This window comes from Chiloscyllium punctatum, chromosome 2, assembly GCF_047496795.1.
Source record: "Chiloscyllium punctatum isolate Juve2018m chromosome 2, sChiPun1.3, whole genome shotgun sequence".
NCBI lineage: Eukaryota > Metazoa > Chordata > Chondrichthyes > Orectolobiformes > Hemiscylliidae > Chiloscyllium > Chiloscyllium punctatum.
The window spans coordinates 122,049,586-122,063,547 of record NC_092740.1 but is presented as its reverse complement, the minus strand read 5'-3'; the positions used below and the strand labels follow the sequence as shown (position 1 = coordinate 122,063,547).

The following is a 13,962-nucleotide window of genomic DNA, read 5'->3' as shown; positions in this document are numbered from 1 at the left end:
TTCCTCTGATCATCTTATAAACCTCTATCAAGTCACCCCTCATCCTTCGCCGTTCCAACGAGAAAAGGCCGAGAACTCTCAACCTATCCTCGTACGACCTATTCTCCATTCCAGGCAACATCCTGGTAAATCTTCTCTGCACCCTCTCCAAAGCTTCCACATCTTTCCTAAAGTGAGGCGACCAGAACTGCACACAGTACTCCAAATGTGGCCTAACCAAAGTCCTGTACAGCTGCAACATCACCTCACGACTCTTGAATTCAATCCCTCTGCTAATGAACGATAATACTCCATAGGCCTTCTTACAAACTCTATCCACCTGAGTGGCAACCTTCAAAGAACTATGTACATAGACCCCAAGATCCCTCTGTTCCTCCACCTGACCAAGAACCCTACCATTAACCCTGTATTCCGCATTCTTATTTGTTCTTCCAAAATGGACAACCTCACACTTGGCAGGGTTGAACTCCATCTGCCACTCCTCAGCCCAGCTCTGCATCATATCTAAGTCCCTCTGCAGCCGACAACAGCCCTCCTCACTGTCCACAACTCCACCTATCTTTGTATCATCTGCAAATTTACTGACCCACCCTTTGACTCCCTCCTCTAAGTCATTAATAAAAATTACAAACAGCAGAGGACCCAGAACTGATCCCTGCGGAACTCCACTTGTAACTGGACTCCATGCTGAATATTTACCATCTACCAGCACTCTCTGACTTCGACCGGTTAGCCAGTTTTCTATCCAATTGGCCAAATTTCCCTCTATCCCATGCCTCCTGACTTTCCACATAAGCCTACCATGGGGAACCTTACCATGGGGAGACATATCAGGGTTGCTGGTTGTAGACGTAGCTTCCCTGGTCAAATAGCCTTTTGTTGTGTCTAATGCTTCCCCATTGTCAGTGGAGCAGCATTAAGTACAACAGCAACTTGATACTTTAACCTGGGTAGAGGCAAGGTCAGTGGTGGGAGGATCTTGCTAAACTTAGAAGAATTGTTTTCCCTTCCTGCTTCACATTCCCAGCTCCCTCCATCTGAGGAATTGAGCAAACATTGCTCTTGGCTGTCTATTTGTTTTGCAGTCTTTAATAAAAAGCACAAAAATAGCACCATCTTCTGCCTGTTAAGTTGAATTGTCATAATTACTGTGCTACCAATCAATCCTTTGTTCACTGTAATCTTGCCCAGTCAACAGACAAGGAATAGTCCCATTTGACAACATAACAGCGGATCTACATCCTGCACCCCAACATTTAAACAAATACCCGATGGACAGGAAAGATCATTTGGTCCATCAAACATATTTTATACCAAAATAGTCCAGGTCAGAGCATTGTAACCAAACACTTCTGCTATATGAGCAAGTGGTGGGGGCAAAAGGAAGAGAAGAGAAAATAATTTTTTTTCAAAAAAAAAAAAAAAAAAGGAGAAACCCAGGGTCAGTCAACATTTCTCAAAAGTTTCACTCCAATGGCCTCGAACAATTGAAGCTCACCCAAGAGACCATCATGACCATAAGTCTGCTCTATGGGCATATGATACAATCCTGATCCCAGGCAGTCCATCTTCCTGGTGTTCCTGATCATCCAACACTACATTCCAGAGGCTGCATAATCTCTGGGAATGAAAACAGTGATTAGTCTATTCCTGCTTTTGTCTAGATTAAAATTAAGTCATGGGGTGGTCAGGTGACATTGTGGCAGTGCGAAAGGCGAAAATTGAAGTTCAAATTGAAGTGTTTAATTGTTGAAAGACGACGAGAAGACAACCCGACCCAATCCAACAGTGGGCTAGGCAATATTCAGGATATACAGTGATCTTCTCAAGTCCCAAAATGGAGGAGAGGGGGAAACAGGGAAGCATTTCTAGTAGTGTGTGAAGCCTGCCATGTATTGAGGAATGACAAGAGGCATCTGAAATAGAGATCATGAATTAGTAAAAAAAAAAAGGGGTCTACCCTGTTCTTCAGGGTCACTGGTGCAACATTGGTCTTCCCTACAAAACTTCAGAAATATCACATTTGACAAGATTTAGTAGATAAACAATCCAGATCACTTCCCACCTTGCCAAATTCACCAAATGAGCTTGATGCCAGGAAAACCTGATAAAGAAACCAGAGCAAGTGCTTAGTACATTCATCATGCTGCTTGTTCCAAACAACCAGCATGTCAGAAACTAGGCACCAATATCTTAGTGTACACTCCATGGGCAGTTTCATACACCTACCTCTATAGCTATTAGCATCCATGTACCAGCATCATGGCACATTTGGATTGGACTTACAGGTCACATCGGCACTTCAATGCCACACTAGCAATTCTCATTGTAATGCTGCAGCAAGGACACCATGCTCAGAGACACACACTGCTCATGGAATGGACCAGGCAGTATTCCCAAGTTCTTCACTCGTTATTAGACTACTCACTCACTGACCCTCACCTGGATGCTTAGCTTCCCTGCCTTACTGTTTTGTACTTCACACACTTAACCAGTGATACCAGGCTCAAATTATTACTGTCTTGCTGCACTGTTCAGCACAAAGTCAGAAAGCTTGTCCTAGGTGGTTAGTCCCAACAGAGCCAGTTAGAACAGCCTCTGGTACCAATCCAGGCCTTGGTAGGTGTGCAGAGACAAGATCCTCTGGTCATAAAGGGATGAGGAGCTGAATAATCAGGTGATCGCCACACATTGTCTCTTTCTGCCCAATTGCAGGCTGCTTCCTTCCAGAAGGATAGAGACACATTGTGGGAGAAGAAAGTGGGGGGGAACAAGCTGTTTCTTTTGCTCATCTGCACCAAAAAAAAGAGAGTGTCAGAGTATGGTGGCTAAGTGCCAGAGAAGATGGTGGCACTTACTGGCTGAGTGGACAAGAATGTTGATCATCTTCCTATGTGCTGGGTATTCGTCCAGATAGGAGATACTGGTCCAATATGATTTCTAACTGCAGGGCAGACTAGTAGTGTCCTCCACTGCCAATCCTGAAGGAAGGATGCAATTCCATGTTGGCTCCACCCCATCCAGTAGGACCCCTGCCTGTAAAGCATGGCACCAATTTCCCCACCTAACACGTTCAGAAACTGTGCAAGCAGCTCCAGACTGACAGTACTTGTCTGGGTATCTAAGCATTCTATAAAAGACAACATGGGTGCAAGGTATGCTGGTGATGTCTTAGATATCCCATGTGTTGGAGAGTTGTTCTGGCAACAGTGGCTGGTAAGATGGGATAGAAATTGGATTAGAGATGCGCCATATAATGGTGGGGTAGATAATTAAATGAGGAATTTGGTAAGATCAGTGAAAAAAAAACTTGCTTGGCCTTACAGCAACAAACTTCCAAAAAGAAAAACCCCACAAGATTCAGCCTCTTGTCTATTTTGTGATCCAGAGGTTTTTCTCCTTTCCATTGTGAACCTAAAAACTATTCACTTGCTCAGGAACCAGAGACTTATCATCCAGCACAAGTCCTGACTACATGAGCCAATCAGCAAATTGTCACTGGGCAAAAGTTCACTTTGCAAAAGTTCACTTTGCACACTCCCACTCCATCCAATGCAGTGGCATCATTGACCTCTATCCCCCAGCTATGGAGCAATATCAAACTGTATTCTGGTAACTTTTTCCTCACAAAACAGTGCAGCAACTCTTTCCACAGCTCTTGGTTTGAAGTAGTCTTTACATATTCCAATTGAATTGTTCCTGACCCTAATCTGCATTTTTTTGCCAGGGAACGTGTGTCGTTCACAACTTCAAAGGAACACAGGCCACATCTGTTAAACAAAAACCAGAGGATCCCCATGGAATGCCATTGATGACATTCCCTCGGGTGGAAAGCCCACTTGAAACATTGAGTGCACAGGTAAGCTACAAAGATGCCCCTCTTTATGCTTTGCTTTATGACCCTACCTTCACAGTAGGTTATTCAATTTATCAGAGTCACCTTAAAAATCAGTAGGGGGTGGCCCTTTAACCCACACAAATCAAATAGTTACTCAAATGGATGGTAGTCTTCAAAACAGGAGGTCTCTTCTCATTAAGAAACTAGAAAAGAAGGCGGTCCACAAGAAATCTAACCAAAAAACATTTGACAAACTTCTCAACTTTCCTGTCTTTTTCCTGTCCAGTGCCAGGCAAGAGGAGAGATGCTTTGTTCAGCGCGGAGCCTGGTTTCTCTATCAAGCAGTGGCTGTCAATTAGAGTGTTTAATAAAAAAACTTGAATTGGCACAACTATGTCTCAATTACAAGTGGATACATTAAGCTGCTTAAAAGACATGAGTTGTCATTTAGCAGCCTGAGAGAATGAAAGTTGAATACAGAACAACCTTGGTTATCTGAATGTCAATTATCCAAATTTTGGATTACCTGAACCTCACGGTCCCATAAAAAACGTTTCAAAGAGGTGTTACTGACCCCAGTGAGACGATTGAGTCTTTTGTTTACAGTTCTCTAGTTTGATCTCAGTTGGTCACTTTAGACTTAAAATTATTTTAACAAAAATGACTGACATGAAAGATTTAAAAGAATGGCAAAATCAGTGAAGTTTTCATTCACTCGATGACTTTGTTCCTAGTATGTATCTGTTATAAGTGATAGAGGTTGTTGCTGTTACCATGTCTGTGAAGAGAAAGCGAACAGCTTTGACAATCGAACAGAAGAGATTTTACAGTATCTGGATGGAGGTGAAAAGGCAAAAGATTGCACAAGGAGTATAACATTGGAAAAACAACGCAGTGTCCAACATCAAGAAAGCAAGACTGACAATTGAGAAATTTATCAACCTAAAAAAAAAAGTAACTTTGTATGCATGAAGGAGAAAATCCATGAAGCTAGCAAGAACAAGTTGACCAAGCTCTATTTTTATGGTGTTCACAGCAGCATGAAAAGGGGACTCATACCTAGCCCAATGCCAGTTTCCAGGAATGAATCCACACCAACGAAGCAAAACAAGAGTCTGATCACAACGCATCATCGAGCTGGTTACAGCGTATCAAAAGATCATCACGGAATTAAGCAACTCAGCATTTTGGAGAGTAGCAGTCTATGGAATACTGTACTGTGGAAGAATTCAGGCAAATTATTTTCTTCAGATGGATTGTAATGATCTTGAACAATTGTACAAAGCTGATGAAAGTGGATTGTTTTGACGTGCACTGCCGGACAAAACACTTGCGTCCACTGCGGAAAAGCAGGTATCAGGACACAGTGCAGAAGGATCACATTATGATTTTTCTTTGCGTCAGTGCCCACACTCAAATTTCTACTTGTTTGCATCGGACATTATTCTAATCCACGTGGCTTCAAGAACTGTGACAAGAACTCGTTTAGTGTGAAGTACAAATCACAAAAGAAGGCGTGGATGACATATCCACGTTTTTCATCCTGATTTCAGGAAGATTTGTACCTGCTGTCAGATTACATTTAGCAAGTGTTGAACTCTAGCAACGTGCCCTTCTGCTTGTTAACAATGCACGATCACACACTACGAAAGACAGCCAATTAGAGTTGTCAGATGGAGCTGTCAAGTGTTTGTTTTAAACCACCAAAAAACACTTGAAAAGTTACAGCCACTCAATCACGGAATCATCGTAATAATGAAGAAATATCATCACAGCAAAATGCTGCATGCCGAAGACAAAAATGTAGACAAAGCGTTGCTGCAAATCAAGCCAAAGACGCTTTGTTCATGATCGCTGAACCTTGGGACCACATCAAGCCATTGACAGTCGGAGTTTGTACAATGGCTTGTGTTGGTAGCAGTGACAGCAAAAAGGACAGCTGTCCAGGTCAAAGGGTAACCACTGAATCACAGATCTGCAGACAGCTGGGATTAGGAGACTTCGTAGAGGCGGAGATTAATGCTTGGGTAAACTGTGACAATGACATTGGAACAGGGACACTCCGTGATGATCAGATTAAAATCAACAGTGACAGAAAAACAGCGGGAAAGTACGGACGCCGTGGATGATAAAAGGGAAAAAAAAATCAGATACTGACACTACCTCCAGTCCCAATTAATGAAGCTTTTGATGGTTTGCAACTTTACACAGAGTGGTATGTAACACAAGACAATGTTCAATGCCGTTAAGTTGATGTATCTTCGTAAAATGTCATCGCTGGCACAAACAAAGAAACAAATACCTCAAGCAAGAGCGACTAGATGTTTTCTTCCAGAAATGATAGCCGACCTCCACCTCAAGTGATTTACACAGTGATGTTTTGTAAAATACCATAAATTTTTAAGCAATATCAAGTGTTTCTACACATTTTATCAATTGAATGAAAAAAAACTCGAAACTTGCTTTTTCTGAAACGTACTTATGTTCAGTATAGCTTCCTTTGTTTAGGATCAGATCAGTTATCCGAACAATTATCCAAACAAATTACTCCCTGCCCACCTCTTTCAGATAAGCAAGGTTGTTCTGCATTTATGTTTTATATTGATTTCTGCAGAGTAGAGTAATGTGGAGATAACCCCAGTTTCCAAAATGTATTAGGAGCTAGGGAGTATAATACATGTGTTATGGAGAGGCCAGACCCCCTCAATATTTTAAAGGTAACCTAGACCCTAATGTTTTCTTATTTTGAAGGTAGATGTGAAGTCAGCATTCCGGGTGTAATGCAACAGGTAAAACCACTCCGCTTTAAGCAAAACAATTTTGAATACTAATGTTAAAACATGAATAAAAAGATTTAGAACATCTGTTGGAAAACAACGAAGTAACTGTTCCAATATAGTAACATCCCATAGACAACACATGGCAAAAAGAAAGTTCAAACAGATTTTTTTTACAGGCAGGAGGGAACAACATCCAGAGAGATTTCCAAGAAAAAGTCAGTTAGGAATCATTTACTGAAGCTTGCAACACTTCTGAACTCAAAACATTTTTGATCCTGCTACAGCTATATTTAAAAAGTTAGAAAAACCTGAACTGGAAGAACTGGCTACTCCCCTTCCATTGTTAAACAGTTTTAAAACCTAGAGGATCTTTACATGGATTTAGACTAGATCCCTAACCACTTTGGCACCTACCACCTTTCATTAGTCCCTTCAAGAAGAAGAAAAAACCCACCAGGTCAAAATAAAGGTGACTGTATCAGCACAGGTATTCAAAACATCTAGACCATCCTCCCAGCTCGGTTTTTCACCACTTCTGTAGCATTTGTTTACGTTCCTTTAATACTCAAGCTCAGCTTAACTCAAGCACAGGAAGCATGAATCAGTTTACAGATTCAACTGCAGAAAAAAAAATAGAATCCCACAGGCCCCAGTCAACCCCATAGTTCTACCAAGGCAGTCACCAGCTTGGCTCCATGTCTGGGTTCCTCTTACTACTGGGGAGATCAAAGCACTGACAAAAAGCATACAAACCCATTACTTGGGGGAAAAAAAAGGGGAGAGGACAGAAAAACCAAACAAAAAAGTCAAATAAAGTTATTTGATAAAAGCAAATAATGGATACAAAATGCTGCAGTTAAGGAGGTGGAAATCAAGACAAAGATTAAAAATAAGAAAACCCCAAAATCTTTTATTCGTTATTTGATTTCCCAATGGCCTGAGGGGCCAGAATTTACTACTTTAACCATGGCTTGTGCCTTTGGCTTGAGATAAAGAACTTTCAACTGAAAATCTAAAATGCTAGGGCTCATTCAATACAGACCCAGGAAGAGATAAACCATCCAGCAGGTTATTGATCCCATGGAAGCATCAAACCTTGAACCATGTGAGCTTCCATCCCAAATCCAGTTTAAAGGTGTTATTGTAATGCTAAGTCATAAGGGAAAATATCTTTGTAGGTACTTCCCATAAAACAATTTGTTGATTGAATTCAGTGGGGGGTTCTCAGTCAAAATATTTATGCTCTATTAATATAAGCATTTAGCTTCATTGCTCATCTTACAAAATCACTCATTGCATATTTATTATTCGGCAATCCATGGCACATTAACTGATCCATTAATGACTTGGAGAGCCAGATACCTTTTTGTTTGGCACACTGAAGAATTGATTTAATAAATACAAAAAAAAGACAAAATAAATAATTAAAGACAGCAAAAAAGTAGTGTGGTGAAGAGTTTTTTTTTTTAAAAAAAAAGTGATTTGATTTGGAATGCAGTGCCTCAAAAGATGATAACTGTGGATTCATGCTTAAAGTTTGGAAATGAAATTGATCAAAATATTGGAGGGAAAACAAATGTGGGGTTCTGGGCAATGGGCAAAGGAATGGGATTAATTAGAATGGGCTCTTGTGTAGCATCATCCCATGATTCTATAAATACTTAGACGCTAAATTAAAAATATAGTGGTGCGAAGAATACAAATACAGCATCACAATGAGAAGGAAAGAGAGAGGCAAGTATGATCCTTATTTTAAAAGTGAATTTGTGAAACTTAAAAGTATCTCTGGAAGCAACCAGGAAAGATGGAGTGTGAAAGGAATTCAAAAATGTATTTCAACAAGTCAGTGACAGTTAGGTTTTGGTGTATGTTAATGAGGCCACATTTGCAAAACCTAAAATTTGAGTGGAGGGACAAAGGGTTCTTGGAGAGCAAGTCCACAAATCATTTGAAGTAGCAATACATGAATTATCAGAAAAATACTGAAGCAACTGAAGAATTATGCTAATTTCTTATTGAATCTTTGAGACACCACACTTGGAGCACTGTTCTGGTCACATGAGGGTTTGGAGTGGCACAAAAATTGTTTTACAAAATGCTAGAGCTGAGAATTTCCTTTAGGAGGGAAAAGATAAAATAGAGTCTGATTGTGCCAGAGGGATAGATCGTTAGATAAAACATTACAAAGGGGAAGCATAGAGGGTTCTGACAAGAATTCGATGAAGCTTTGAAGGAGGCTCTGAATTAGCACAGGCCTGGATTTATTAGGCCAATTGGCCCATTACTCTATTCTTAGTTATATTGGTTCCATTCATGAACGTTGATGACATTCCCAGTAGGTTTGATGCGAATTGTCTAGCTGCCCTTCTCTTTTAAGGGATTGTTGCCCAAATACTAGACTTAAATGACACTTTAGTGAACTTGAATGGTCCATGCTTATTTTCCAATTTATGCTTACAAAGGTATTCACCAGAGAGAGATTCAGTGTCAACATTCTGTTGTTGTCATCAATATTTCAACAAACTGGCAATTTGAGTGGACACAAAATGGGCTAAATTTCAGTGAATTTCAACAGTCTTCCAAATGAAAGGGTTAATAAAAGAAATCCATACTCCTGAAAATGAAAGCTTAATAAGCAGAATTGTTGTGGATCAACCAACATGGAGAGTATTGCACATCTTCTGCAGTTAGTTTACAAAGCAATATCATTACCACACTGCATTACTATTGATTACATTGATCTCACAACGTGGCTCTTTTTTCCCTTAATGCCTGCATGACAGCAAAGTGGGAGACATCGCCAAACCCCCCGAGAGAGGGTGTTTCGTCCCAGGGTCATTTTCCAGGACCAGCCAGACACCCAACACACCAGGAGGTATATGCTTAATAATGACGCAGGGACGGGGGCTCCATTGCGAGCCCAAGGGGGTTCATGAGTCCTATATTGGAAGAGGTTCTGCTCTCTGTCTGTCCCCCTCTGCTGCTCCTGGATGGATGGCCGGCCTTCCTCCAGTGTCCCACGTGAATCTGGCACCATGCAACTGTTCACATTTTCAAGCTTACATTTTAGTGTGCTTTTGGTCACGTCACCTTGGTTGCTGTTCATGGTGAGCCACTGTGCTTGATTGTTTGACATGAACCACACCTCAGAGCTGCTTGCCTGGTCTACATGGCAGGGTCACTAGACCAACTCAAAGTTGGCACGGTCAAGGAGCTTACCTTGGTGTCTGGCATAAATCAGAACCATACAGACTTGTTCTAAAACTATCATTGTTAAATGTCAACATGTTCATTTGTGCTGCATTGCTATATTTTAGTTATTTACCCTAAGTTATTCTCGAGCTAAAAATATTAAATTAGGAGGAGAGGCTGCACAAAAAATCTCAAAAAGATGATTGAAGGATTTGATTTGGATGTGACAACAGAATTTATTCTTTGGACAACAAAGTCTAGTACAAGATGTGAGAACCTAAAAGTTGGTGCTAAGCCATTCTGCAAACATTCCTTCATGCAAAAAGCTCATTGCAATCTGGAACCTTCTGAGGCTGGACATCAGATGAAAATTTCAAAACAGATGATGATTGCTACTTTATTTGACAAGTGAGGATATTTAGGGATTATGGGACTAAAACTGGTAAATAGCATTTAAGGTAAAGATCAGCTATGAGGTAATTGTATGGTGGAACACATGATCTGGAGGACCCGAATGGCTTCTGTGCCTATATTCTGATGTCTCTTTATATTGCATCAGTTGGGTCCTGTGAATGAAGTTAGTTTAAATTTCATGCAAGGGAGAGGTGACCAGAGACATATTTTTGCCTGCACTATATAGCAGTAGCAATGAAGAAGTGGCCAGCCCATACAAGTGTGTGGTTCAGAGCCATTAGGTCGTCATCCTGTCCATTATTCTGGTTCAGTACAAGTTTAGCGATTTGAGATTATTGATATTCAGCAAGTGTTATTACAATGCAAATATACTCAGCAGCCCTTTGCAGAGTTGTTGATATAATATATAAAAATATACTTTAAAAATGGTCTATATTGATTAGTTTGGTTTGTTAGTTTTTTTATTATTGGATACTAGTGAAATAAAAGAAATGGGGATAGCTTTTCTGCATTTGTATAAAATTACACACTTAAAGAAAAAGCTTGCAAATTTATCACATGACAAATTAAAATCCCCCCACCCCCCCACCCTCCTTGTCCTGCATTAGATTTGTGTAGTGCAGTAAAATGCAGATCAACCTAGCTAAGATCCACAAAGTATTAAATGCTCCTGCCATTTGTCAAAAACTTATGTTCTTTGTTGGGGTAAAATAAAGAGTGAGGTGGAGCGTAATGACCTGTTGTGGTTCTGTTCGCCGAGCTGGGAATTTGTGTTGCAGATGTTTCGTCCCCTGTTTAGGTGACATCCTCAGTGCTAAATGCCGGAGGAAAGACCACAGAAGCGCTTCAGAGGAGGATCCCAAGCGCTGAGGATGTCACCTGGACAGGGGATGAAACATCTGCAACACAAATTCCTAGCTTGGCGAACAGAACCCACAACGAGCACCCGAGCTACAAATCTTCGCACAAACTTCGAGTGTAATGACTAACAGATTGTTTGCATTCCACATAAGGTTTTTTTTTCCCCCCACACTTATTTTAAAATTAGAAAGTTGAGTTTTTGAAAATAGGTTCCAGACTAGAATGGTGTGACTAGTGGATGGTAAATCACTTCATTCATAGGGCCTGTGCTTAAATCCAACAGTGTTGCGATTTAAGTGAGATGCTGTCAGGTAATTTTGATACACATCACACTGGATACAAATATGTAGCACAAAATATCTTGCAAGTCAATGCAGTAGGTTGTTACTGGCCCTGGAATAGGAACAAGGCACATTTCTGTCAAGAAGAAAGGGAACTTCACTCTGTATCAAGTCATCTTGTACTTGACCAAAGTGCTATCAATACCAACACCAATTGCTTTCAAATCTATGCCCCTGAAACTTACAGATATACAATTATAAGTCAGAGGAACTAGATGACTAAACAGGTAAGTGATGAATGACCAGCTTTGTTTATGTTGGACTTTTCTGTAAAACCTTTCACAAGTTTGAGGCAGGAACTTTTTTCTGTTTCAGGTGATTAGGTCGCAGAGATGATTCACATGGGTACTTTCATCTCCCAAATGAAAGCAGGGGGAGCGTGAGTGTGCATGCGAATGCCATCTTGCCCAGGGCAAGATGCATTTTCCCTGCCCTCCTATGTGTTATGTCAGTCCCTAATAGCATGTGGCAGGGTGGGTTAGCAATTGAAAATCTACAGCAATTTTAAAAAAATTAAACACTAGAGGAACCATTCTTTGACCTGGCAAAGTTGCACAAGAGCAGTTTATTTAATCCCACTTTTATCCACCCACTAAAACAAACAACAAAAAAAAGAGACTCATTGATCCTTCTACACCTCACCTGATGCAACAAATTAACTAGGACTGACTCAGTTTATTTTGTCTCTATTAAATGCCTTATTCTATGCCTGGTGATGAATTTAGAGGCTTCTAGTTGGCATTACACAGATGTTTAAAGAATTTGTCAACTGTAAAATGGTTCTCCATCTTCATTTCTCCCACAAATACCTCTCCCTCATCTGTTGATGAGGGACAATCCTTCAGAGAGAGTGTCCTTGGCGGACACCAGCATATGTTGAGATCATGAGGCCGAACCCCCAGTGTGCACTACCGTGTTATGGAGGTATCACTTCAAGAATATATCTGGAAGGCCACCATTATTTATTCATGAATGGGAGGTCCACCTTTGTTAGTTTTCACTTTGAGACTTGACTTTTTCCATTAGCAAATCCTCTTCACACAAGATTGAAATTAACTTCCATTTTCCTCTGTGCTGGTCACTGGAATGATGCAAGGGTGTTTCAAAATAAGTCACCATTTTTCATGACTGCCTCTGTTTGCCTCAGTGGCTGGGAGGGATAAGTACAGGGCTTAGAGTCAACGACAGACCTCACTAGTCGTTACTATTCATTGATCCAGTCCAGGCACGATGGGCCAAATGGCTGCACTCTACTCCAAGACCTGACACTTGTGTTCAAATTCTGCAATGACTCAAGGATTGTTTTTTTTTTAAAAACATTTAATATTTTCAATACATTTCCAGAAGTCAGTCTTAAAACAGTGGCCAATGAAAGCTACACTTGATCAAATTAACATCATATTGTATAGATTAGTTTGCAACATAGTTAAAATTGATTATAATTATACCACCAAGGATTCTTCCAGACTTCTATTTCATCCCAGCTTGATATAAATTGAAGGTCCACAATTATCACACACACCAGTGACAGTTGTACAAATCACCCTTAGCAGAAGAAGTAGTGTGAAAAGATTGATTGAATTTTGTTGCATAGCAATTAAGAAATCCTGGCTAGGGGCTCCCCGTTTTCTAGTGCTTTGAACGTTAACCTCCGTCTGTTTTAACCATCAATGCCTGTTGTACTGTTTGTGGATCCCACTTTTACCAACATTTCCCCCTTTGCAGGATGTTTGGTACCGTCCACGTCTGTCAATAAAATAGTTCTCTGCACGTGCACACTGCAAATTTTACATCCATGGTTGAGGTGCCTCTGGTGTTGTGTACTGTGACTATGTGGTTTACGTACCAGTCCTACTTGGCTCAATTGTTGTGGAATTAACTTAAACTTTTTAAATCTGTTTAAACCTCACTGGCAAAATGCATTTGCAGTCTGCACAGTTTCTAACCGTAACTGAATTGCTTTATTCTGTCAGTTGAAACATTTATCAAATGCTTTCCTTTTGTCCTCTTACAGAATCACTCTACTTCAATGACAGAAGTAACTTGAAGAGAAAACCTTTCCTTCTAAAAAAAAATTTAAAATACAAATTGGTACTTTTTTTAAAACTAAGTGTTAAACTGTGGAAAGTGCAACACAAGAACGTCTAGTTAGTATCAGATGTTTTGTACATTTTGTATGACAATGGTGTTGTAGCTGACCTTGATTTTTTTTTGCCTGTTTCAGTATAATTAAGCATTACATGTAACGGTTTCTAATTTCTTATGTAAATTCCAGTGATGTTGTGGTATTTGTACAATAAAGTGTATGGTCTGATTTATAGACACCCTACCATTGAGGTGATTTTGTATTTCATACAAGATATAACTGTCACTGTTCAGATCTAGAAATTCCTCTGGTCCTGCCTGCTAGTCTCCCAACATAATTTACCAGACAATGTAATTTGCAGTCAGCCCTCTTGGAATTCTATCAGTTTCTGTCCAAAACAACCCAGTGGAAGACCAAGAGAACCTTCGCTAAATTCTAGGATCCTCTTCC

At 40.3% G+C, this 13,962-nt stretch overlaps 1 protein-coding gene across 7 annotated transcripts in view; it reads left to right on the top strand.

The window, feature by feature from the left end:
* Positions 1-13,758, top strand: part of plppr1 (phospholipid phosphatase related 1) — a 116,758-nt gene extending 103,000 nt beyond the window's left edge. For 3 of the 7 annotated variants that reach the window (XM_072587873.1, XM_072587883.1, XM_072587828.1), the window contains 3 exons: positions 3,728-3,859; positions 9,402-9,493; positions 13,441-13,758. In XM_072587873.1, coding sequence (XP_072443974.1) covers positions 3,728-3,859; positions 9,402-9,493; positions 13,441-13,459 — 243 coding nt within the window. In that variant the 3' untranslated portion in view covers positions 13,460-13,758. The other 4 variants (XM_072587863.1, XM_072587837.1, XM_072587846.1 and 1 more) reach the window with 4 other exon arrangements.
* The last annotated feature ends 204 nt before the right edge of the window (positions 13,759-13,962 follow it).